We start from the raw sequence: 27830 nt of genomic DNA, 5'->3' as shown, positions 1-27830 counted from the left end.
CAGGCACTGCTACAAGAAGGAACTAGAGTCTGAGACTTTTTCTGAAGGAGAAGGTTGCTCAATTAATTGTTCTCGATGGGATCTTGCACACAAATGGGAATTTCTGGCTGCAGGCGTTATCATTCCATGATCTTAGGGCTGTGGAAAAGAACAAAAGAACTGGGTTAAGGTTTGCCCTTTGGGGAAAAAAGCCCTCCCAACTAATGTGAGAGGAGAATTGACTTAGGTAGGCCCCACATCTAAACACACATATTTCTCTCATGGCTCCACTCTTGGCTCTCTGGACTTTTCCATATTCTCCCCAACTGCCTTCTCACCCTGGGGATGCCTCTGCCTCTATGGTCGGCCCCTCCTCCCATCCATGAGCTCTTGCTCAGAACTGTCATTTGAGGAAGTGTCCAGATACAGAGTTTCTTTCTTGGTTCCACTCTTGGCTCTCCTGATTTTTCCTGCTTGACCCTTTCTCCTCATTAGAATATAAGCCTCTTGAGGACAAAGACTTCTTTTTGCTTGTATTTGTACTTCAGTGCTTAAGACAGTACCTGGCACATAGCATGTACCTAATAAATGCTCTCTCTCTCTCTCTCTCTCTCTCTCTCTCTCTCTCTCTCTCTCTCTCTCTCTCTCTCCTCTCTCCTCTCTCCTCTCTCCTTTTCCCTATTTCTTCTTCTCCTTCTCCACCTCCTCCTCCTTCTCCTTCTCTTTCTTCTTCTTTTCCTTCTTCTCCTTCTCTTTCTCCTTCTCCTTCTTCTTCCTCTCTCTCTCTTTCAAGTTTGTTACTTTCAAGATCATTGAGCATATCTTAACTGTTAATATCTTGTATATGCATAATATCTTTTAACTTTCTAAATTCTTTTACATCTCTCTTGATTGGTTTTGACAGCAACACTATTGTAGGGTTGGGATGCATGGGTTGATGATCTGGAACATCAAGAAGTTGTGACTTATCCAAAGCCATGTAGCAGTTTAGTATCTGACCAAGCCATGTGCTCTTTCCTTTATATCCCTCTGCCTTGCTCATCTATGATCTGGCAAAGGTTCTCAGCCTATCCCTATGGTTTTGGAACATAATATCAATTTTTACCCATAGGCAATGGGTCAGTGCTCTGTGTCCTTATATAAGTCACTTAACATATCTGTGTCAATGTTTTTAGGGGGTTAGAAGAATCTTGCTCTCATTTCCCACAATCCCCAACTATTATAACCACCAATGTCGTTTCCTTCTCATGTATCCCAATCTAAACCCTTCCCATTATTCAAATTCCAGCTGAAGTCTTGCCTTCTCCACAAAGCCTTCTCTGATTCCCCACTCTAAAATCCCAGTTCCACTAAGCTTTCCTCTTTCTAAATTCCATTTTGTACTTATAATCTATACTACATCTCTTAATTTTTTATTTTATATTATTTTATCTGGATCATTCTTTAGTATTTCATGTGTACCTACATTGACTTACTTTTTAACCAGGTTATAAACTCTTTGAGGATGGGAACCATATATTATACTTTAATTTTCCACAGTCCTTGCGTTCTTAATGATGGGTCTACAAATAGATTTTTGGCAGTCTGAGAATTTGGATGGGGAAAACATTACATATTTATTTTCACTACCCTCTAAGTGAAATTTAGCATTTCCTTCAGTTTTGAATGTAGGCAACAGCCAATCTTCTGAGAAGGGGTCCATAAGGCTTCACTAGTCACCCAAAGGGATCTAGAACCCCAAAATGGTTAAGAAACCCTGCCCTAGTAAATGTCTAGTTAAATGCTGGATGATTAATTAGGATAATCTGATCCTGGTAATGGCTGTAAAAAGTGTCTACAATAAATGTGCCCCCAAAGAAATAAGTGGATAGGCTGTTGAGACACGTCAATTTACTGAGACATAACATTTTATTTGCATAGTGTGTGTATGAAGAGGATTACCCTATTTTTTTGAACTTTTGGAGACTCTTACTACTCATAGATTTTAGTTTCTCTGGGCCAAGACCCAAGTTTCTCTCCCTCGAGTGTTCCTTCCTATCTCCTTTCTCCCTCTTCTACCTCCATTTGGATCTATCTTGAATTTCTATCACTGGCATTTGGTTGCCTTTCAGTTTTAGCAGTTATCATTATCATTTTTATTTTATATCATCTTTCTAGGTTGTGGACTTACACTTGGTCAGACCACCAACCTATGCTCTAATTTAAAGAATCAACCCTTCTTCTAGTTGTTTCTCCATGTATAATTTGTCTCCATTAGTGATAACTTCCTTCCAGAAGCTTCTTCTGGTCCCTGAGATCTTTATGTGGAAACTCATAAGTGGGGAGTGGGAGGGAGGATCATTGCTCCAATTTATTTCTCCACATTTCTATGTATCTAATGAGCATTTTCTTTTTTTTCTTTTTTAACATTTATTTTTATTATAATGAGCATTTTCAACACCAGAGAAGACACCTACAGCTGAAATCAGGGTTGGACTGGAGCAAAGATTGTCCACCAATTTATTGTATCATAGGAGGAAGAAAATGGTGCTGATAGAGTGTCAGGGTCCCAAGAACTCTGACTGTAAGGATCCTCAGATCTCTGACCTAGGCACAACTGAGAGAATAGGGAATAATTTAGAAGGGTCTCTCAGGAATCCAGCTGTTGCTGAGCTTCTGGCTGGCATACATTAATCCCTGCCAAACTCTTCTATGTTCTCTGCCCTGAAAACTTCAGGTAGTTTACACACAGCCTAGCCCAGCATACAACTCCTAGACAACTCAGGGACAACACACAGGTACATCCATTCAGGAATAGCAGAGGCCCCAGACCACATATTCTATCATCAATATAGCTCAGCTGGCTTATTCTGTCTTACTCCTTCCAAAGCAAACATCCCTGCAACCTCAGGGGCCATCCTTAGAAACCATAACCCAGACATTGGGCTTCTTTCCATTTTTATCTACTGCCTGAAGGCTGCCCTGTTTGGGAGATGCTGGCATAGCCCTCAAGGTCAGTGGCAACAGTTGGTACCCTTGTGGTCTCCCAGCATAACTTTCTTGATTTCATTAGAATAGTCATACTCATCAGAGTTTGGTGAGTCAGGACTGATAGCATCACGTTGGCATAGGCTCATAGGCCCTCTCCTGGATCTTCTTCAGGAAGTGTTCATTAGATTTGTTTCACAAGAAAAAGGGACTCTTCCCTCCAATCCCATTAATCCAATGCTATCTTCTAATCTCACTTCAAGGCTTCATCCCCCATCAGTGCTGCACCTAGGACAGCCAGTTTTCTTCTCTTGCCCAATTATAGCCCTGTTTGCCATCTGAAAGTACCTACCGCTATTATGTCGGTACCAGATCTGTACACAGTCCTCCTCCTCAAGGGCAGAATGGATGCCATCATCTGGCTGGTTTCCATCCCAGTAGTGGTAGTCATAGGAGGTACCATCTGTCCATTCAAACTGACCTTCCTGTTGTATACCCCATTACAGAGGCAAGGGGGGGAAATGGGGTGCAAGAACATAAATAATTTATTTATTTATTCATTCATTCATTTATCCATTTATTCATCAATTCACTCATTCATTCATTTATTCACATATTTATCTATCTATCTATTTATTTTTGTTTGTTTTATGGGGCAATGAGGGTTAAGTGACTTGCCCAGGGTCACACAGCTAGTGTCAAGTGTCTGAGGTTAGATTTGAACTCAGGTCCTCCTGAATCCAGGGCTCATGCTTTATTCACTTCACCACTTAGCTACCCCCAAGAATCTATTTATGACACATGGCACAGATCTGAACAGTATTTTCATACCTGTGTATATATTTTAGTATGTAGAGGTGAGGGTTAGGCAAGGCTGGAGATACACACACACACACACACACACACACATATATAGGACCTTCTCTCATGAATGAGGGATTATTAAATTTATTCTTGTTGTCCTCAGAGAGGATCAAGGGTTGAAATGAAGCAAATTTCTGTTAAAAATAAGGAACATAGGGGCAGCTAGATGGCACAATGGATAGAGCACCGGCCCTGGAATCAGGAGTACCTGAGTTCAAATCCAGCCTCAGAAACCTAACACTTACTAGCTGTGTGACCCTGGACAAGTCACTTAACCCCAATTGCCTCACTAAAAAATTAAAAATTAAAAAAAATAAAAATAAGGAACAGAAAACAGAAAAGGAACAACCAAAAAGGACCAAATAAAGAAAACATCAAAGAAATGTATGATCAAAAAATAAGATGGGCTTGTTACATAGACAAAGTGGAAAGCCAATGGATAGTTCATACATTCCACTGATAACCTGAGGGTATCAAGAGAAATTGAGGAAGTTACTCAGCAATTTAATGGATTCACCAAAGTGGAGAACTTAAGGGTTTCAATTTGTATCTTTGATGGGAACACTCACAATTAGACGGCTAGGTGGTACAGTGAATAGAGTGCTGAACCTGGAGTCAGGAAGATCTGAATTCAAATCCTGCCTCCGATGCTTACCAATTGTGTGATCCTGAGCAAGTCACTTGATCTATGTTTGCCTCAGTTTTCTCATGTGTAATGGGGATAATAATAGCAAGTACCTTCATGGATTGTTGTGAGGATCAAATGAGATAATCTTTGTAAAGTATTTTGTAAACTTTAAAGTGCTAAATAAATGCTAACTTATTATTATTATTATTATTATTATTATATAATCATTACAATGGTGAGATCATAGATCCATTTGTGTTGAGTGTAAGGAAGACATTTTCAAAGTTAGAGCTGTCTGAAAATGAAATAAGCTGCCTTGGGAAGTCATGAATTCCTTTAAGCAGAAAATGGATGGGAACTTTTCAGGGATGCTACAAAAGAACTTCAGGCCTCTGGTAGGGGTTAAACTTAAGGATCTCTAAGGACTCTTCCAACCCTAAAGTTCCATGTTTCTATGGTTAGAGAAATGTACTAGGCCTATGCAGTTCAATATAGTGTAACCACAGTCCCAAAGCCCATTGGTATAGGACTCTCTCCTCATTGATGGAGATAAATATCCCGTGCTTGTATGAGAGGTAGGATGAATTTGGCAGAGGACTGTGAGGGCCAAAATTTGATATACAGAGTGTTAATTGGGTGACTCGCCTAAATATTGGGGTCCCGGAAATATGAGGGACCTTTTAGGTTCACCCTCCCCTCTGAACTACCTATGGAGAGTTCTCCTTCTGACCTCAGTAGCATATGTAACTTCAGGGTGGGCCAGGTGTGGCCCCTCCCAAATGAGTCAGCTAAAAACAGCAATAATAATTTTATCACAAATAATTTTTACCACAGGACCCTCATGAAGGTGCAGGGCATTAATCTCCACCAATGAGGAGAGAGCCTATACCAATGGGCTTTGGGACTAGACTTAGAACAGTAAATCCTAGGTTAAGGCTTTTGTTAAAACGACAGATAAAAGAACCATACCCTTCCATGCATTCAAATATCAGAGTTGCAGTGAATGTGTGATTTCAGTAGATGACCTGTTACTCTTCTCACCTGTCTCCGGTCATGAAGTCCCACCCAGATGTCTGTTGGTATTCCTGGCACACAGCTGTTTACAAGATCATGCACAAAGACATTCTCCTCCCAACTGTGAAGGAAGGGATAACATAGTCTTATAGCTAACATTTTTCAGTCAATTGATCAATCAACAAGCATTTATTGAATATTTAATATATGCTGGACATTCTGCTTATGGTGCTTATGGATACAAAGAAAAAGTAAAAATAGTCCCGGTCCTCAAAAGCTTACATTATAAAGGGAGAAACAACATATACAGAAATTGATACATACAGTTATAAATACAGAGTAGAGGCAAGGTAGACTTAGAGGGGAAGGCACTAGAAGCTGGGGTTATGGGGAGAGAACTTCAGGAAGAGGTAACATTTAACTCAAGCCTTAAAGCAAGTCAGAGATTTTAGGGTAGGGGAAGAACAATCCAGGCATGTTAGACAGACAGTGCAAAGGCATGGAGATGGAGTTATATGTGAAGAAGAGCAAGTAGATCAGTATGGCTGGACTACAGAGTGTATGAAAGAGAGTAATATGTTAAAAGATTGAGTGGATGGGAAGGAGCAGGTTATGGGGAGCTTTAAATGCCAAACAGAGGGGGTTAAAATTGATCCTAGAGGTAATAGGGAGTTATTGAAGTTTATTGAGTGAGGAAGTGACATTGGAAGACCTGTGCTTTGAGAAAATCACTGTGGCAGTTGTGTGGAGAATAGACTAGAGTGGAGAGACCAGAAACAGGCAGACTCCAGTGGAGTTTAATGAACGATAGGGATGTAGGGATGGGGAAGTTACATAGTTAGACTTGTACTTTAAGTGTATGTGTGTGTGTGTGTGTGTGTGTGTGTGTGTGTGTGTATATATATATATATATATACAGAGAGAGAGAGTTTGCTTTCTTTTATTATTTAATAAATCACTCTAGAAGCAAAAAGACTCATGCCTTTTTGCTGAGGGTAGTAGTGGTAGTGAGACCATCTCCTTTCTTCCTTTTTTTGTGATTGATAGTATATTGAATTTAAAGTCAAGTGGACCTGGGTTCCAATCCCACCTGTTATGCTTATAATCTTTGTCACTTAACCTCTCTGAGCCTCAGTTTTCTCATCTGTAAATGGCAAAAAGAACACCAGTAAGGGGCAGCTAGGTGGTCCAGTGAATAAAGCACCGGCCCTGGATTCGGGAGGACCTGAGTTCAAATCCGGCCTCAGACACTTGACACTTACTAGCTGTGTGACCCTAGGCAAGTCATTTAACCCCAATTGCCTCACCAAAAAAAAAAAGAACACCAGTACTACCCATCTCACAAGATTGTTGTGAGGCTCAAATGAGATTGTGGAACTTGCAACCTTTAAAGCACTATATAAATTTGCCATTTATTAATATTATTGCTATGATGATTATTAATGGTGCTTATGGGTAAGGCAACCTTTCTCCTTCCACTTAAGAAAATAAATCTCTACTTCTTAAGGATAAAGTGAGGGGCCAAAGGGCCTACATGCTTTTAGCTAAATGAATAGGATTGTCCTTCTTTGGTAGGAAGATGATCCTTTGTTTCACTTCAGAGTTTCCTGGTGCAATGTAGTAAGTGTGTGTATGTACACACATAACACACATACATATACGTGTGTGTATGCATGTACGTGTATGTGTACATGTATATATAATACACATGTATATAAGACATACATTATATATGTCTCTCTATATATTATAAAGGGGGAATGTTTTCTGGGTACTGAGGATTGTTCACTGTGGCTGCTTCTAGTTCGAGAGTGCTTAAGTGGGAGTTGGGGGGAGGGGAAGAACAGGATGCTGTAGTGACCTTTATCGTGGGAAGTACTAAGTGCCCTGAGGTGTAAATGATGAGAGCCACTCCATTCCTTCAAGATTCTGAAGGCAGTTAGGGAATTCTGTGTGACAGGAATGAAACTCACTGATAACAGAGAAATATTCATCCATTTGTTCCAATTCACCAGTAGGACTAAGTGTGAAGTCTTTTGCTTGGGCTAAAAAAATATTAATATGGGAATGGGGGGCAGCCTGGTTAGAATAGACTTTGTTATAGGCAGTTAGGTGGTGCAGCGGATTGAGCACTGGGTCTGGAATCAGGATGGACCTACATTCAAATTCAGCCTCAGACATTTACTAGCTGTGTGACCATGGGCAAGTGGCAACCTTTGTCTGGCTCAGTTCCCTCTACTGTAAAATGAAGATGATAACAGCACCTACCTCCCAGGGTTGTTGTGAGGATGCCATGAGATAACATTTGTGGAGCACTTAGCGCAGTGTCTGACACATAGTAGGCACAACATAAATGCTAGTTATTATTATTGTGATTATCAAAAGAGTTGGGGGTTCTGGTAGACTGCAGACTAAATGTGAGGCAGCACTGTAGTATGGCAACAAAGAAAGAAAACGTGATCTTGGCTTGTCTTAAGAGCAGCATCCCTTCTAGGAATGGAAGGTGAGAGTCTCTTTGTACTCTGCCCTAGTCAGACATCTGGAGTATTGTGTTCAGTGACGGGTGCCACAATTTAGGAAGGACATTGACAAGCTGACAAGCATCCAAAGGAGGGGATGATGAAGAGCCTTTTGACCATACCATAAAAGGGTTGGTTGAAAGAACTGGAGAAGACTTAGGTCGAGGTATGACAGCTATTTTCAAGTATTTAAAGGAATGTCATGGGGGAAAGAAAAGAATTAAGACTTGCCCTCTTTGGCAGAACCAGAAGCAGCAGAGCACAACACTCAGAATCAGGAAGACTTGAGTTCAAATCCAACCTTAAACATTTATGAGCTGTGACCCTGAACAAGTCACTTAAAACTTCTGATAGGTACCTCTTAAAATGAGATATTTGTAAAACACTTTGCAAACCTTAAAGTATCATGTAAACCCTGGGTATTATTAGTGGTAGTAGCAGTATTAGTACTATCATTTCTAGTTATTAAGTAATAAAGAGGCAAATTTAGGCTTTCCAAGGGTGGAATAGGCTATTCCTTTGGGTGGTGGATTTCCCCCTCATCCATGGTCTTCAAGAGGAGACTGGATGGCCACTTGCCAGTATGTTATAGTAGAGATTAGGTCTTGCCTAAAATCCTTTGATTCTATAATTTATCTGATGTGCCAGAGGAAAGAAATGTATTATCTCCACCAAAACTGGAATTGCATAAGGATTGTCCAAAGAAAACATCCCATCAATTGGAGAGAAAAGAGAATAGCAACTTGGTAAAGTAAAGAACCAGAAAAAAAGATTAAGAAGTTAGACAGGGGCAGCTAGGTGGCACAGTGGATAAAGCACCGGCCCTGGATTAAGAAGGACCTGAGTTCAAATCTGGCCTCAGACACTTGACACTTACTAGAGATGTGACCCTGGGCAAGTCACTTAACCCTAATTGCCCCACAAAAAATAAGTTAGACAGAGAGAACAGTGTCACAGAAATTTAGAGAATCAAGAGATAGTCTTGGTACAACAGTATCAAATGTTGCAGAATGGTCAAGAAGGATGAGGATTGAAAAAGGAGCATTGGATTTGGCAATTAACAGATCGCTGATGACTCTGGAGTGAGCAGTTTCAGTTGAAGGATGAGGCTAGATGCCAGCTTGCAATGTTTAGAATATACCAAAGAAGAAGAGGAGACACTGTTTACAGATAGATTTCTTAAGGAATTTAGTTGAGAAATAGAGGGGAGATATAGGATGATAGATAGCAGGGATAATAGCATCAATTTAAGGTTTCTGAAGGATAAAAGAGATATAAACATGTTTGTAGGTAGCAAAGAAGGAGATGTTGCTTAGTGATGGTGGTGGACAGAGAACCTAGAAGTGGCAATGAGAAGCAAGAAATATTCTGACTCCACCACTATGGCCAATGAGTTAGGAGATATGAGAGAAAGGATAACCAGTGCTAAAAAGGGTATTGAAGGAAGGAGTGTTATCTGGAGGGAGCCAGGTCTCCCTGAATGCCAGAAGATTGAAGGAGCAAGAAAAGAAGTTTGAAATTACAAGAAAATGTTAAATTATGGAACATTTCCCGGACATTCCTCGGGTGTCTGGGTAAAAACTTTAGAAAAATTAGGATGAAGTGTTTGGGAGAAAAGGAATAGGCAATAGGGGAATGGGAAATGGTGGTGGTGGGGTGCTGTACATTGGTAGTCAATGGTTCAGAAGTAGAAAGGCAAGAAGAAGGGGTTAGTGATGGTAAGCAATGATAATCATTGACCCCAGTCAGAGCAAGTTATTAAAGAGTGAGAGCCAATGAAAGCCATGCGATCAGACTGCTTATGAGCCTCCTTCAGGGTCCAACCTCCTGGTGGTTGGTGTTGTGTCCTGTCACGGCTGAGAAGCCCACCTCTAAACAGGCAGGAACAAGAGAACTGTGTAGTCAGGAGTCATAAATCAAGAGGAAGTGATAACAGATGGACAGAGCAAGTATTGCACTGGTTCCTACAATTATTTTTAAAAATCAGAGTGTGTTGTGAGGATCTTCTCTAGAGGATTTGGGGAACGACATGGGCAGACTTGAGGAGAAGTGAGAAAGTTTTCATGGGAGAAGATGGGAGCGCTCCGTACTGATGAGAGTAGAAGATCCATTGAAGTACTGAATAGTAAACCCCCTCCTGAAAATCTGGTTAATCTAACAAAAGTAACTCCCCTATAGTTGCGGCATTTGTTTGCATGTGTGTGGATATATTTCTGCAACTGGTGCACTCAACCAGATGGAGCACAGCACATCTGTGCAAGGGATATCCCCAGCGTTCCCGCTTTTCTAGGGAATTAGAGAAGGAAAAATGGCTCATGTCATCCCCTTATGCCATCTGCCTTTGAAAGAACTCTTAGCCATCAACAGATTCTCTTTCTGTGGAGAAATCCAACAGCACTTGTTTTGGAGTCAATGGACAGAGCTAGAAGACCAACTCAAGGTGAGGTAGGTGAGGTAGTTGAGGACGTGGGCAGCAAGATGGCACAGTAGATAAGAGAGCCTGGCCTGGAGTCAGGAAGACTCATCTTCCTAAGTTAAAACCTAGCCTTAGGGGCAGCTAGGTGGTGCAGTGGATAAAGCACTGGCCCTGGATTCAGGAGTACCTGAGTTCAAATCCGGCCTCAGACACTTGATACTTACTAGCTGTGTGACCCTGGGCAAGTCACTTAACCCTATTTACCTCATTTTCCTCATCTGTAAAATGAGCTGGAGGGGAAAATGGCAAACTACTCCAGTATTTTTTGCCAAGAAAACCCCAAATGGGGGTCACAGAGTCAGCTATGACTGAAATGACTGAACGACAGCACAAGTTCAGGTCTATGACCACTGTCAGGGCATCCTGTGGTATTCTGTATCCTGATTATCCATGTAGCTACAACCAGGGTAAGTACTCCAAGTTCTAAACCAGGCAGGAGGTGACTGAGTCCATCTTTGGTTTTACTGGAAGCTATGAGAGTGAGCCCTATTGTTTCTGTGTGTGTGTGTGTGTGTGTGTGTGTGTGTGTTTTGTTTTATTTTTTTGATTTTGTTTTTTTTTTGTGAGGCAATTGGGGTTAAGTGACTTGCCTAGGGTCACACAGCTAGTAAGTGTCAAGTGTCTGAGGTTCGATTTGAACTCAGGTCCTCCTGAATCCAGGGCCAGTGCTCTATCCACTGCACCACCTAGCTACCCCCTCTCCCACCCCAGAGCGAGCCCTATTGTACTGAAACTCAGGGCTTGGCAAAGCAAGTAACTGCTGGGACTTGGAACTGAGACTTCAACCTAAAACAAGTTCCTGTCATCAAGTGTGCCTAGGGCCAGGGGTCCAATGGAATATATGGTCAAAGTTTGTAATACATGTGAGTGATACTTCTGATTTGATTATCTTTTATTCAGGCTGATTAAATGGTTTATAAAAATTAAAGCTCATGGGAGAGGCAAATCAGTGAGGCACATAGCCCGAGATGTAATGAATGGGAGGGCCAAATAGGTGGGGACAGAGAACTGGTCACTTAGATTGGTATAAAAACAGATCAACACTCCCAGGAGCAGATGAAAGATATAGCACAACCCTCAGCCCCCACCCCCAACTTTCACCCCCACCAGACCACCCATGCAAGGGCAGAAATAAAGGCTGACTAGCACCAGCCACTCTGAGGTCCTGAAAGAGGGAAACACTCGGGTTGGCTGAGGCCCACCCTTGATGTTTGATGGTCCACATTCCCCATCTCTAAAGGCCCAGTTAAAGTCTTGGTTCTTCTTTCTTATCTTCTCTGATCAATCTAGCCCACACCAATCACTTCCTCTTCCTGACCTCCCGCATCACTTGTTCTATATTTCATATTTCATTACTTCATTTCTGCTTTGTGTTGTTTGCTAATTGCTTTATTTGTTAATTCTGTCTCCCCAACTAGACTGTAAACTCCTTGAGAGAGGGGAAAGTCAAGCTTTCTGGATAATTTTTCTGTCCACTCCACAACACCTAGAAAAATGCTGGACACAAAAGTCCTCGGCAAATACTTGTTGAAAAATAAAATAGCCTCATCTCTAAAATATATAGGGAATTAAATCAAATTTATAAGAATCCAAGTCATTCCCCAATTGAGAAATGGTCAAAGGATATGAACAGGCAGTTTTCTGATAAAGAAACCAAAGCTATCTATTCCCATATGAAAAAATGCTCTAAATCTCTAATGATTAGAGAGATGCAAATTAAAACAACTCTGAGGTACCACCTGACACCTATCAGATTGGCTAAAATGACAAAAAAGGAAGATAATAAATGTTGGAGAGGCTGTGGGAAAATTGGAACACTAATGCATTGTTGGTGGAGCTGTGAGCTGATCCAACCATTCTGGAGAGCAATTTGGAATTATGCCCAAAGGGCGATAAAGCTGTGCATACCCTTTGACCCAGCAATCCCACTTTTAGGTCTTTTGCCCAAAGAAATCATGGAAGGGGGAAAGGGACCCACATGTACAAAAATATTTATAGCTGCTCTTTACGTGGTAGCAAGGAATTGGAAGTTGAGAGGGTGCCCATCAATTGGGGAATGGCTGGACAAGTTGTGGTATATGAATACAATGGAATACTATTGTGCTGTAAGAAATGATGAGCAGGAAGAGTTCAGAGAAACCTGGAGGGTCTTACGTGAGCTGATGATGAGTGAGATGAGCAGAACCAGGAGAACATTGTACACAGTATCATCAACATTGAGTGTTGACCTACTGTGATGGACTATATTCTTCTCACCAATGCAATGGTACAGAAGAGTTCCAGGGAACTCATGATGGAAGAGGATCTCCAAATCCAAGAAAAAAAAAAAGAAAGAAAGAACTGTGGAGTATGGATGCTGATTGAGACATATTATTTCTTTTGTTTTGGGTGCTGTTGGTTTTTTTTTTCTATTTTGAGGTTTTGCATCACTGCTCTGATTCTTTCTCTTGTAACAGGATTAGTGCAGAAATAGGATTAATGTTATTATGTGTATATATATATATGTATATGTATAGAGATATATAGATATAACCTATATCAGATTACCTGCTGTCTAGGGGAGGGGGGAGGGAGGGGAGGGAGGGAGAAAAATCTGAAATTGTAAAGCATGTATAAACAAAAGTTGAGAACTATATTTACAGGTAACGGAAAAAATAAAATACCTCATACATTAAAAAAAAAAGAAAAGAAAAATAAAATAAACAAACTTGTCAGTAAATACTTGTTAAGAATAAAATAAGGGACAGCTAGGTGTCACAGTGGATAAAGGACTAGCCTTGGATTCAGGAGGACCTGAGTTCAAATCCAGCCTCAGACACTTGACACTTAACTAGCTGTGTGACCCTGGGCAAGTCACTTAACCCTCATTGCCCTGCCCCCCCCAAAAGAATAAAATAAACAAATGAATGAATGAATGAATAAGCAAACTAATGAATGAATAAATACATGGATAGCTTAAAATAAATAAACAAACAAACAAACAAATAAATAAATAAATATTTGTCCATTTGAACTGAATGCCTTTTTACTTGCCAAGTTCTGATCTGGACCCTCTCCCTATACTCTCTCAATGATCTTAGAAACTCCTTTGACAGTAATTATTATCTCCATGCAAAAGACTCCCAGATATGTGTGTATGTATATATGCATATATGTATGTATGTATGTGTGTGTATATGTCTAGAGCAACAGTGATTGGAGAGAGATCCATTGAGAGAACCATGTGATCAAACTACTTAAGATCCTCCCTCAGGGTCCAAACTCCTAGTGGTTAATAATGTGTCCTATAGAGGCTAAGAAGCCTACCTCTTAAGAGGCAGGAATAGGAAGAAGAAGGTGTGTGTGTATATGCGTGTGTATGTGTGTGTATAATATACAATATACATCTGATGTGTACATGTGTATAGCTCTAGTCTCTCTCCTCACCTCCAGTCCTACATCACCAACTTTATGTGCTAAACAATTCAACCTAGATGTCCTATAGGTAGGGATATGAAAAAGTTCAAATGAGATAATGGATGTAAAGCACTTTGCAAACCTTAAGGCAATATACAAATTCCAGTTATCATTATCATAAGCATTATATTATATAATTATATTATAATCCCCACCCCATCCTCATTCCCATTCACTAAATTCTAGTGGCTCCCTATTACCTTCAGGATCCAATCATCTGTTTGGTTTAGTCCTTTATAATCTGGCTTCTTCCTATCTATATAGTTTTCTGACACCCTGACACTGGCCTCCTTCCCTCTCCTCACTCAAGAAACTACATGAATTTTCACTGGGTGTCCTTCATTTCTGCCATGTTCTCCCTCCTCATCTCCGCTTCATTCAAAATCTCAGTTAAAATCTTTTCTTCTGCCTTTTCCTGTCCCCCTTAATTTATTATTATTATTTTTTTGTGGGTCAGTGGGGGTTAAGTGACTTGCCCAGGGTCACACAGCTAGTAAGTGTCAAGTGTCTGAGGCCGGATTTGAACTCAGGTACTCCTGAATCCAGGGCCAGTGCTTTATCCACTGCGCCACCTAGCTGCCCCCCCCCTTAATTTATTAAGTACCTACTATACACCAGGTACTGTGCTTAGTGCTGGTGATACAAACAAAAAAAGACAAAAGACAATCCTTGCTCTTGAGGAGCTCCCAATCTAATGGGGTTTTGATCTCTCTTCTACCCTTATGAAGACATCTTTAATCCAGACATGATAATTAATCCCACTTCAGATATCTCCATTGGTATATCAAAAAGCCACCTCGTTGCTGTTTGTCCTTCGTTCTCAAAGAGGACCATGACATAGGGGAGGTGATGTCATGACTTGCAATGGATTGTATTTGAGTGAAGCAGGGCTCTTTTCAGGAGACCTCTGGGTCCAGTGGCAAGATATTTATCAGGACAACTGGAAATGACCTTGAGAGGCCTTGGTATTTTATTTTATTATTTTATTTTTTTAATTTTTTACCGAGGCAATTGGGGTTAAGTGACTTGCCCAGAGTCACACAGCTAGTAAGTGTTAAGTGTCTGAGGCTGGATTTGAACTCCTGACTCCAGGGCCAGTGCTCTATCCACTGCACCGCCTAGCTGCCCCCCAGCCTTGGTATTTTAAACTAAGGCCTTGCCCAGGTCTCAGTTTGCCTTAGGTAGCACCCATTCAGTGATTAAAACTAGGTAAGAAAGGAGGCAAAGAAAGGGCCATCTTCTTCCTTAATGAAGATCTTTGAGGTCTACTTAGTGATCTTTGGAGAGAAGGATGATTTTTACATCTCTTGCAATGAAACCTTTACAGGAAAAATAAGTTGATAAAGGGAAGTTTCAGTTAATGTCTTGTTAACAGTGCTATTAATAATAATAAGTATTATCAATACTTGTGTAGTGCTTTAAGGTTGGCAAAGCACCTTACATACATTATCTCATTTGATCCTCACAACAAGTAGGTGAATATACGAAGTAGGTGCTATTTTTACCCCCATTTTACAAGTGAGGAAACAAACAGAAATTTAAAGGACTTCCCCAGGGAGACACACCAGTCAATCTGAATATTTGTCTCATGATGATGGCAAGAATGATTTCAATAAGAAATTACGCTGGATAGGATCTATTTTCAATTGTAAAAGAGAAACTCCACCTGGAAAATTCAGGTCCTACTCACCCTCCCCAGACTCTCACCCAACCCCTTTCATGTAAGAAAGAAGGATGTCATGGGCATGAGAGGTATCAAGAGGTGACCAGTTCCTGCTAATCTTACCTGTGAATAGAAGCCAATTTGGCTGACTTTGTCCCGATGGAGAACTCTGCACAGTAAAGGTCAGCCTCAGCCCAGGTCTTATTAAGAGGGAAGAATCTGTAGCAGTAACCTTCATACTCCATCCAGAAAAGAGGACATGGATAGGGCTGAATCATCTCTGGAATGGCTTGAGAGAAAGAAAACCAGAAAGTGTTTGAAAATGTTTGGGGTGGGGCAGCTAGGTGGCGCTGTGGATAGAGCACTGGCCCTGGAGTCAGGAGTACCTGAGTTCAAATCTGACCTCAGACACTTGACACTTACTAGCTGTGTGACCCTGGGCAAGTCACTTAACCCCAATTGCCTCACTAAAAAAAAAAATGTTTGGGGTGTTTCTTCTCCTCGGCATTGAAAAAATAAAGATGTTAGCTATTGCTAAAGATATTGTGTATGTATGTGTTTACATGATAATAGCTAACATTTATATAGTGTCCACTATGTGCCATGCACTGTGCTAAGTGTTTTACAAGTATTATCTCATTTGATCCTTGTAACAACCCTGGAAGATAGGTGCTATTATTATCTCTGTTTTTCAGATGAGGAAACTGAGGCAGATAGCAATTAAGTGACTTGCCCAGGGTCACACAGCTAGTAAGTGTCTGAGGCCAGATTCAAACTCAGAACATTCTGATTCCAGGATTGTTAATAAATTGCTTACTGCAGGGCAGCTAGGTGGCGCAGTGGATCAGGGGGACCTGAGTTCAAATTTGACCTCAGACACTTGACACTTACTAGCTGTGTGACCCTGGGCAAGTCACTTAACCCTCATTACCCCACAAAACAAACAAAAATAAATTAATTATTGCTTTAGGATATGGTGAGAAGAGAACTGAATGAGGGAACTGAAGATAAGGGAAGTGGCTTTGCCAAAGATACCCAGCTAGTTAGTGGTAGAGCCAGGACAATGAACCAGATCCCTTAATACTTAATCCTGTACTTTAAAAAATCTAGTGGCAGCTAGATGGCACAGTGGATAGAGCACCAGCCCTGGAGTCAGGAGTACCTGAGTTCAAATCCAGCCTCAGACACTTAGCACTTACTAGCTGTGTGACTCTGGGCAAGTCACTTAACCCCAATTGCCTCATTAAAAAAAAATCTATACCACGTGTACCAATTTATAAAATGAATAAGTAAAGTTTGTTGATTCTATTGCTATGTACACATTTTAGTCACTGGAAACCTCAAGGAACCAAACTACCTGACTAGGTCAGTGCTTTCTAGATTGACAACCTTGACTACCTTGCCCAGATGCTGCTCCCTTCTCTGCGACAGACCTTTATTGGCTATGGGGTCTTTGACAAAGTGTGAGAGAGAAACAAAATGTGACGGAGGAGAGAAAGGAGTTGACAGTGGTTTAAGTAAAACCTATGGAGCAGTGCCTTTGAATTAACCCTGGCTAATTATTCACATTAGGGAAAGAACCCAGAGCAATGGAGGTCAGTACTTTTAGTGGGAAAAGGACATTCAAATCAAAGGGAAAAGCCAATTAGAAAAAAAAATCTCTCACAAAGGGACATGGAAGGGTGGTTGATAGTCATCCATTTTCATAAAATTGCTTTAAGTATACCCCTTTATCCACCAAATGCCTCTCAAGAGTATTCATCCAAGATACTCTTTTACAAGGTACTGAGTTTTATTCTGCTTGCTTCTTAAGTTGAGAGAGGCAGTGTGTTGCAGCAAAAAATAATACTGGATTCAAAATCAGAGACCCGCCACTAATTAGCTATGTGACCTTGGACAGGTTCCTTAACTTCTCTGACCTTCAATTTCTTTATCTAGAAAATGAAAAGTTTAGCATCAATTTTCACCAACCATTAGTCCAAGAATCATCATTAGTCTGTGATAAATTTCTACTCATCTGCAAAATTGTAGATAGAAAGGGTCCATCTTTAAAACAATAACAACAGCAGCAGGCTCCAATCTTAAAAATCTTAAAAATACTAATGCCTTACCTTCCTTCTCCTCCTCTCTGGGTCCCAATTATCCCAGGACCCTCTTCTCTGGGGTTTGGTCAGCTAAGATTGCAGAGTGGAATGGTCCACAATAAGCAATTTATACATTTACCAGTTCTCAGAATAGTCTGGATTGGAAAAACACTAGATTAGAATGACCTCTAACCTCCCTTTAAGTTTTATGTTAAATAATTTTTTAGAGGTGAGGAAACTGAGACAAATAGGGTTAAGTGCCTTGCACAGGATCACACAGCTAATAAGTGTCTGAGGCCAGATTTGAATTCGAGAAGGGTCTTCTTGACTCTAGGCTGGCACTCTATCCACTATACCACCTAGCTGCCCCAATAAATGTTTTTTAACACCTGACATTTGAATACCTACTATGTCCAACATGAGGCCATATGTTGTTATGGATAAAAGATTAGCCAGTCTTGGAATCCAAGAGACATAGGTTTGATTCTTCTGATATATACCAGCTCTGAGACCCGGTACAAGCCACTTATTTCATTACCTCAGAAAGCTCTCTAAGGCTAGAAGTTAGAGATGAATTGATGAATGTTATCAAAGAAAGGAGTTTTTACCCTGGGAGTTTCCAAGCTAATGAAATCACAGGTCCAAGCCAAAGGTACCGAAGGAGATACAAATATGAATGAGATGTGGCTCCCTCATCTCAAAAGAGCTTACAATCTAGGATTATTTTCAATTATCTGTGCAAGTAGGGTTTTTCCATTAGCAGAGATGTACTGCGCTACACCATTCATAATGTCTTTTTGTATCTCCTTGTGACCAATAATAATAAATGCATATTTATATAGCACATAAAGCATTTCCCTTACAATAGCGCTGTGAGGTGGGAAATTCAAGTGTCATCACCTCCATTTTATATTTGAGAAAACAAGAGGCTTTGAAGCAGCTTGTCCAACTCTACTGAATTAGAAAATAGCAGAGCAGGGATTTAAATCCAAGTCATCTTTTTCTAGCTGGATAGCTGTCCAGGATTAGTGGTGTATTTGTGGTGATCAAAAGTAAAGGACCGGGGCAGCTAGGTGGCGCAGTGGATAGAGCACTGGCCCTGGAGTCAGGAGGACCTGAGTTCAAATCCGGCCTCAGACACTTAACACTGACTAGCTGTGTGACCCTGGGCAAGTCACTTAACCCCAATTGCCTCACTAAAAAAAAAAAAATGTAAAGGACCAATGTGGCAATTGGCCTTGGCTTCATCATCATCATTCTCTAACTTAGTACAGATTCTTGCTGTCATGGAAGCTTTTCCATGAAGGTCATGTGATAAAGCTGGGAGCATCACTGGGGGTAATGATTTTGCACAGCTCTGCTTCAATACATTTGGGGGCAGCTAGGTGGCGCAGTGGATAGAGCACCCGGCCCTGGAGTCAGGAGGACCTGAGTTCAAATCCGGCCTCAGACACTTAACACTTACTAGCTGTGTGACCCTGGGCAAGTCACTTAACCCCAATTGCCTCACAAAATCCAAAAAAAAACCACAAAAAAAAATAAATTCAATACATTTGCAAGCCAAGACATCATCCTGGTGATATCGTTGATTCTCTTCAAAAATGAAAGATGAACAGCAATAAGTTGTTCATAAGGGGCAGCTAGGTGGTACAGTGGATAGAGCACCAGCCCTGGAGTCAGGAGTACCTGAGTTCAAATCCGGCCTCAAACACTTAACACTTACTAGCTGTGTGACCCTGGGCAAGTCACTTAACCCCAATTGCCTCACTAAAAAAAAAAAAAAGAAAACAAAAATAAGTAGTTCATATTTCAATAGTTTACTCAAGTTGGCATGACACATTCCTCACAACACCCTTGTGGCATAGGTAGTGCAAGGATTTTTACCCCCATTGTACAGATGGAGAAACTGAGGCCCACAGAAGTCAAGTGACTTGCTAAGGTTCAAACAACTACTACACTTGAACCCAAATATTCTGGAACCAAGACCAACAAACAGTCTTCCTACTATATCCCTAAAGATATCCTTCAATGAGAAAAGGGCTTCTGAGAAGGAGCTATCTTGTTCCTGTAGCTAGTCAGGCCTCTCCTAAATTCTTGGAGCCAGGAGAACATCTCAACAGTAAATACGAGGTATAGGAAACAAGACATCTGAGTTGTGACCTCCATATACCTTTCTCTGGGCACCTTTCCCCACCTCCTTCCATTAATTTGATTTGCTTCATGGAGCAAGTGATGCCTGTGGATACCTACAGTTAAATATAGCAGAAAAATAGGGCTGTGACAGGTCAGCACTAATCTGTTCTCCTCTGGGGTAGTCAAGGCTCCTTAGCTGAGAGAGCACAGAGGTGGCAAAGAGCCTTTTTGAATATCTAGCAATGATAAATTAGCTCCAATTTAGCAATTATTTAACCTCCTCTTTATCTTTCTGGTATTTTAACTTTTGATCCTAGGCTGATTTCGTCTAGTATATCCCTTTCATCTATAGCCAATCCCATAAGGCTCACCATGAAAGAGATTTCACAAACTCTGATCATGTCATTCAGCTACTCAAAAAATTTCAGTGGTTCTCTATTGTCTATTCGAGGTCCTCCATAGTCTTATTCCAAACCACTCTTCTAGCTTAATTATCTACCATTTATGCTTCACATACTCTATGCCCAGGGTCACACAGCTATGTGTCTGCCAAACAGGACTACTCTTGGGCCCCCATTCTTGTCCTGTCCTCTCCTACCTCCATGCCTTTGTTCATGATGTCCCCTCTCTCCATCTGTTGGAAGTCCTTTCTTCCAAGACCTGATTCATGTGTCATCTTCTCTGTGAGCCTTGAGCCATCCTATTCCTCATGGTGAAAATATCCCTTCCCTTCGTGGAAGCACAAAACTTTGTTTGGACATCTCCTTTAACATCATTTCATTCTCTCTCTATGTTACAGTGATTTGGGTATATCTTTCTCCCGTTAGAGTATAAGTTCCCTAAGACCAAGGTCTGCATCCTATCTATTCTTGTATTTAGTATAGCACTTTGTACCTAGCAAATATTTTATGTGAGTTTACTTGAATTTATTGATTTTCAGATAGATAGATAGATAGATTGATAGATAGATAGATAGATAGATAGATAGATAGATAGATAGATAGATAGATAGATAGATAGATAGATAGATAGATAGATGGATAGATGGATAGATGGATAGGTGGATAGATGGATGGATAGATAGATACATGCTCTGGGCCAGATACTGTATTATGTGCTAGAGATATAAATACAAGCAAGACAGCTCCTGCCCTCAAGCTTAGATTCTAATTAAAGAAGACAAGGCAAAAAGCAGTGGTGGAAGGAAGGGTGGTGTAACTCAGCATAGTGTGGAGATGACTGAAAGTGGTTAAAATGCCTGGACTCTATAAGGCAAAATAAGGTAAAAGTTCATAGAGTCAAGGGACTCAAGGACAAAGTCCTGGGTTGAGTTTTTGTATGTTTGTTTGTTTTGGAGGGGAGGTTGGAAGAAGCAAAAGAAATACTCTCCCATGGGCTTTCCTGCTCTCCTCCAAGTTCATTTCCTATTATTCCATCCTCTTTGGGAATGAACTTAAGGAAAAAATAGCATTCTTATAGGAAATAGAAATATTCATCTTTTTTTTTCTGGTTCCTGTGTCAGAAGAAAAACATTCCCATTCCTCTTTCCCAAGGTTATTGCTGTTGTTGTTTGTCTTTTTTTTTTTCAAAGAGGACAAATAACATCATGAGGTAATGTCTTTACTTTTTGAGTGAACTGGATTTAAGTGAGGCAGGACTGCACAAAGTTATCAGCCTTACTCTCCTCTCCAGAATCATTAAAGTCCAGTGGTAAGACATAAGTGAAGATGACTGGTGATGGCTCAAGATGCAACATAAATGTTTTGGGGGCCATGGTGGAAAGAGCAATGAACTTAGGCCAGGTGATCTCTAAAATCCCTTCTAATTCTTAAACATTTGAGGAGTCAGAAGATGTGGGTTCAAATCCAAGCTCTCCCACTTAGTCATTCTGTGAACTCAGACCAGTCACTTGCTCTCTTTTAAGCCTAGGTCTCATAGGATCACAGGTTTGGAGCTGAAAAGGACCTCAGCGTCCAACCTCTTAATTTTACACATGAGGAAGTTGAAGGACAAGAAGGTTAAGTAATATGCTTGTGGTCACATGTACTAAGTGAGGCAGGATTTGAATCTAGCTCTCCCTGACTCCAGGGCACCATCCTTTTGGCCTCGGAAGCAAAAGTGAGAGAGGTGATGAGAGCTTGCAGTGCCTATGTGAGTAGAAAGATATGGATATGAGAGATGGAGAAGTAGAAATAATACATTAGATAAGCAGATGTCCCAGATTCCCAGTTTTTATTTACAATGGTCTGAACCAGAAGTCTCATAAAGCTGCCCCTCAATCTGGAAGGGACCTTGGAGGGCTGTCTACTCAACCCCTTCATCTTTCAGGCAAGGAAACTGAGGTCCAGAGCAATGAAATTGTTTGCCAAATTATTTGCCATGCCAATTGGAACCCAGGCTATTTGACCCAGTTCCTCTGACGCCAAAGCTATTGCGCTGTCTGCTTAATTAGGGTGACTGTGAGCTTCTCTATTAGACTGTGAGCTCCTTGAGAGCAGAGACTGTTTTTTACCTCTCTTTGTATCCCCTTCATTTAGCACAGTGCTTGACACACAGTAGGTGATTAATAAATGCTTAGGGAATAAACTATATCAAACTGCTTGCCTTCTCAATGAGGGGGAAAAAGGAGGGAGGGAGGAAATTTGGAGCTTAAAATAAAAATTGTTTTTGCATATAATTGGAAAAAATAATTTTAAAAAATGCTTACCAATTGACTGACCTCTGAATTAAATGGTAATAACCATACTGACCTCACTAGCTGGCTCTGGCCAGAAGCTCTAAGCTGAGTTCTAAGTCTATGGTTACTCAGCGATAGTGATTGGGGAGAAAAAAAAAAATCTCTTCTGGGCAGGGGCTCAGGGAGATTGTTAGCTGTAAGTGAAGTCACCTTCTCCTAAATCCAGATGGTTGGAAGGATCAAATGAACCAGCATTTGAAAATTGCTTTGAAAATCATAAAGCAATACTTCAATGCAAGCAATTGTTATTAAACTACCACTAGTTTTCCTGCCCTGTTTACAAAGGGGGACCCAGACTGTGTGGCCTTTGGCCAGATGTTATGTAGTGAGTCACCCACAGATTTCACCTGTTGTGTTTGAATTCAACATTTGGAAAGCTTTGGGCTTGTTCTGGAGAGCAGGGAAAGGTGAGAGGAGTTTTGTTGGGTTTTGTTTTTTTTTTTTTTTAAAGAAAAAAATTGTCATCTTCCCACTCATTTTAGCTGCTTGCTACAGAAGGCCAAATACTGCCTCAGGAACGGACTGCTGCCTCCCACTGAGATCAGTCACAGAAATAAAAGAGAAAAGAAGGTGGTAGGAGCAGATTCGCTTTCCATAGTTGTCTCTGCCCTGCTGGGACTCCATTCGGAGCCAGCTCTGGGCTGAAGTTAGAGCTGAGTCACAAGACCCTGGTCACTCAGAAGCATCGATTGGGAAAGAAGCCTTTGTCTTCTGGGCAGGGGAACCTACCTTCCCCCAAATCTGACCCCATCCCCTTATTTTCTTATATATAACCGGTGAACAGAGCTTTTTGAAACCAGAAACACTTGGATTTTAGTCTGGCCTCTGACACATGATGGCCCTATGACTCTAGCTCATCAGAACCTCTCTGTGGGCTAGACAACTCTAAGACCATGAATTGAGGAGAAAATGTTGACTGGCATCAGTAGAGGGACTTTCCTCACTCTGGAGTTCTCTATGCCATTTAAATCATAGGTCCAGTCCCTATGCCCATCCCACACTCTCTCCAAGGAAGGGAGGGATGGAGGGAGGGAGGAGAGGAAAGGAGAAAAGGAAGGAAAGAAGGAAGTGCAGAAAAGAAGGAAGGAGAGGAAACGAGAAAAGGGAAGAAAGAAGGAAGAGGAGGAAAATAGGAAGGAAGGAAGGAAAGGAGAGGAGAGGGAAGGGAAGGGAAGGAGAGGAGAGGAAAGGGAAGGAGAAGGAAGGAAAGGAAAGGAAAGGAAAGGAAAGGAAAGGAAAGGAAAGGAAAGGAAAGGAAAGGAAAGGAAAGGAAAGGAAAGGAAAGGAAAGGAAAGGAAAGGAAAGGAAAGGAAAGGAAAGGAAAGGAAAGGAGAGGAAAGGAGAGGAAAGGAAAGGAGAGGAAAGGAGAGGAGAGGAGAGGAGAGGGGAGGGGAGGGGAGGGGAGGGGAGGGGAGGGGAGGGGAGGGGAGGGGAGGGGAGGAGAGGAGAGGAGAGGAGAGGAGAGGAGAGGAGAGGAGAGGAGAGGAGAGGAGAGGAGAGGAGAGGAGAGGAGAGGAGAGGAGAGGAGAGGAGAGGAGAGGAGAGGAAAGGGAAGGGAAGAGAAGGAAAGGAGAGGAGAGGAGAGGAGAGGAGAGGAGAGGAGAGGAGAGGAGAGGAGAGGAGAGGAGAGGAGAGGAGAGGAGAGGAGAGGAGAGGAGAGGAGAGGAGAGGAGAGGAGAGGAGAGGAGAGGAGAGGAGAGGAGAGGAGAGGAGAGGAGAGGAGAGGGCAGGAGAGGGAAGGGGAGGAAAGGAAGGAAGGAGGGAAGGAAGGGAGGAGAGAAAGAGGGAAACAAGCATTTACTAAGTGACCACCAAGTGCCAGACACTGTGCTAAGCACTGTACAAATGTTATCTCATTTGATCTTCACACCAACCATGTAAGGTAGGTATCATTATTATTATCTCCATTTTACATTGAGGAAATGGAGGCAAACAGGTTAAGTAACTTGCCCAAGACTTTCTAGAGACTGAATTTAAGGTCAGGTCTTCTAGACTCAGTGCCTGTCTATAGCATCACTTAGCTGCCTTCAGGCCCTACCATCACCTCAGGGGGCATAAATACTTGAACCCTGGGTATTCTTAGAACTACACCCTGCCCCCAGCTGTGGACAAGAAGAGAAAACCAGCACCAGTCTTCTCCCAGAGATAAAGACCATTCAGTGGCTCCATTCACCTCTGCTGCCCTAGAGATTCCCCAAAGACACGAGGATAAGAAAATGCAAGAATTCCGCTTTAAAAGAGCCCTCAAACAGCATCCTGGTGGCCTTCCTTTGTTGAAATATTTTCCTCTAGGCAGAATTTTTCCAGGCCTTTTGAGACAGGGCAGATCTCGGCTGCTATCTAATCATGCTCTTCTTTTCTTTTTTCCTCCTTTGTTCTCACAACAAATTCTCCAAATTGCCTGCATTCATTCATTCATTCATTCACCCATCAGACATTTCTTAGGCACCAACTACTTACCATGCATTGTGCTAGGAGCTGGAGGAGATAAAGACAGGTGTTCTGTCCACTGGGATACAATAATAATAATAATAATAATAACAATAATAGCTTTTCTATAACACCTTTAAGATCTTCAAGGCATTTTTACAAACATTACTTCATTTGATTCTGACAACAAGTTCAGGAGGGAAGTACTATTTCATCCACATTTTATAAATGAGGAAACTGAGTCAGAGAGAGAGAATAAGTGGCTTCCCCAGGGTCACAAAGCTAGTTAGTATCTGAGGCATAATTTGAACTCATGTCTTCTTGATCTTAAGTCCATGCTCTATCCATTGCACCACCTGGTAACCTCATTAAAAAATCCCATCTCCATCCTGATCACCCCCCTCCGGCAGCTGCTTTAGAGCAAGAGCTGATAGGATCACAGCCCTTGTGATGACAAGGACCTCCAAAGCTTCATTTTATGGATGAGGAAACTGAGAACCAGGACAGTTTTGGCTTGTCTAAGAGCACACAGGTAATAAGTATCAGAGGTGGGATTTGAACCCATGTCCTCTGACTCTAGTTCTTTTCCATTGAACTCCATGGTAGCTGTGCCACCATAGTAGAACAGTTCAAAGAGAAATGGAGTTGGGATCAGAAGACATATACCACTAGATACTCCTTATTGGTCATATGACCTTGGGCTAGTCCTCAGTTTTCTCCTCTGTAAAATCAGAATAATAATCATACTGGCACCCTCTATCTCACAGGGCTGTTGGAAGGACCAAATGAGTAAAGTACCTAAAGTGCTCTGCAAACTCTGAGGACAGATTTGTTATTTTTCTGACATCAATGTTTCAAGAATTCAAGTGTAGACACTCCCTCTACTAAAACAGATCCCTCTTCTAGGAATTAGATGGTCTCCAAGAGTTGCTGCGGTTGAAAAATCCGTGATCTCATAGTTAACCTGGCAACGGACATATAGTGTCTTCCTTACTTTACTTCTTTACTAGGGCAGCTGGGTGGTGCAGGGGTTAGAGCACAGAGCATGAATTCAGGAATATGTGAGTTTTAATCTAACCTCAGGTATTTACTGTATGACCCGGGCTTAACCTCAGTTTCATCAACTATGAAATGGAACTAATAAAAACACCTACCTCACAGGGTTATTGTGAGGATCAAAATAATATTGATAGGGGCGGCTAGGTGGTGCAGTGGATAAAGCACCGGCCCTGGATTCAGGAGTACCTGAGTTCAAATCCGGCCTGAGACACTTGACACTTACTAGCTGTGTGACCCTGGGCAAGTCACTTAACCCCCATTGCCCCGCAAAAAATATATATATATATATTGATAAAAGTACTCGGGGGGGGGGGCGCAGCTAGGTGGCACAGTGGATAAAGCACCAGCCCTGGATTCAGGAGGGCCTGAGTTCAAATCCGGCCTCAGACACTTGACACTAGCTGTGTTACCCTGGGCAAGTCACTTAACCCTCATTGCCCCCCACACAAAAAAAAGGACTCAGGGTATAGTGGGCGCTATATAAAAGCTTATTCCCTTCCCCTTCCCAGCTTGGCTTTACCTCTGCATCATACCCTTTGAGAACCCGGATCTGTTATCAATATATAAAATAATAGTTTGGAGAGTTGTGGTTTTTTTCATTTGATTTTAATGACATCTGCCATAAATCCTCTTTAGATGAGTGAACAATATGTCCAGTAAACAGAATTATTATTTTTTTTTTACTAGTCCTGTAATTTCGTTGGTGGAGTAAGCTGCTAGTAAGGAAACACCCTCTACCAATGTAGAAATTTATCATCTGAGAGAGTTGTCCAAGGACACTGAGAAATTCAGTCACACAGCCAATATATATCAGAAGTGTGTCTTGAACCCACATCTCTCTGACTGAGGAGGCCACCTCAGTCATTTCCCTAGAGGGCTTCAAGGTTTGCAAAGTGCTTTCCTCACAACAACCCAATAAGCTAACTAATATAAGTTTTATCATTCTCATTTGGCAGGTAAGAACAATGATGCTGAACAACTTGCCCATAGTCCTCAGAGGCAAGATTGGAACCTAGACCTTTCCTGATGCCAAGTCTAGTATTCTTTCCACTAAACCACACTATCTCTTCATTTGAAACTTCTTGCTCCAAACTGAGAAGCAAGAATTAAGCAAATCTACTACAGATGATCAGCTGCTAGAACTCTCTCTTCAGGAAGCCTGGCAACTCTCAGCTCTCAGGAGCATCTGGCAATGCCCCTCGGTCCTTGAGGTCTCCCCACACTGCAATAACCCGACGATAACAAAACAACACTCCCCCTGCACCACCTGGGTTCAGACGGCGCAGTCATTCATTCCATTTACACCCCTGCAGCTAGCATCTGGAACATGTCACTGGGCTCTAGGACTGGGCTGACCTGTGTCCAGAATAATCCCTATGAATGGGAGCTGTCACTAAGCTGAGCAAGCCCAGCCCCGACTCTGGCATTAAGAGCCACTGAGAAAGAATAGGAGCACTCTCTGAAACCCGAGGAGTTCTGGTTGATCTAATTTGCATCCATCTGACCTTTGCAAAATGCCCTGAAATGAAGAGCTGAGGCGTATCCCCCTCTGCAGACCTCTGCAGACCACACTCACCTGGGCTGATTTTAATGTCTGTCTGTGGAAATGCCTGGATAGAGAGGAAAACCAAAGAGACAGCAGTAGCCCAGAGCTCCCACCTCACCATCTTCCCTGACCCTGGAGAAAGGAGTCGACAGAATAGAAGAGAAGCCAGCTCAGGAGCAGACCCTTCTTAGAGATCCCCTGCTCTGGGCCTCAGGCTGAGCTGGCTGGCTGGACAGCAGCCCCTCTCCCTCTCCTCCCCTCTCTTCACTGAAACT

General features: G+C 41.7%; 1 protein-coding gene across 1 annotated transcript; it reads right to left on the bottom strand.

Annotated features, from left to right (window-relative positions):
- CLEC19A (C-type lectin domain containing 19A) lies at window positions 1-27676 on the bottom strand. Its single transcript, XM_043980420.1, has 5 exons — window positions 27586-27676; window positions 15690-15855; window positions 5480-5573; window positions 3299-3431; window positions 1-138 (listed from the first exon to the last, which is right to left on the bottom strand). The coding sequence occupies exons 1-5, from the start codon at window positions 27674-27676 to the stop codon at window positions 59-61; spliced, it is 564 nt and encodes a 187-aa protein (XP_043836355.1). The 3' UTR covers window positions 1-58.
- Between the last annotated feature and the right edge of the window lie 154 nt (window positions 27677-27830).

The sequence above is a fragment of the Dromiciops gliroides genome, chromosome 1 (assembly GCF_019393635.1).
Source record: "Dromiciops gliroides isolate mDroGli1 chromosome 1, mDroGli1.pri, whole genome shotgun sequence".
Classification (NCBI taxonomy): Eukaryota; Metazoa; Chordata; class Mammalia; order Microbiotheria; family Microbiotheriidae; genus Dromiciops; species Dromiciops gliroides.
This window is presented reverse-complemented; position numbering and strand designations above follow the sequence as displayed.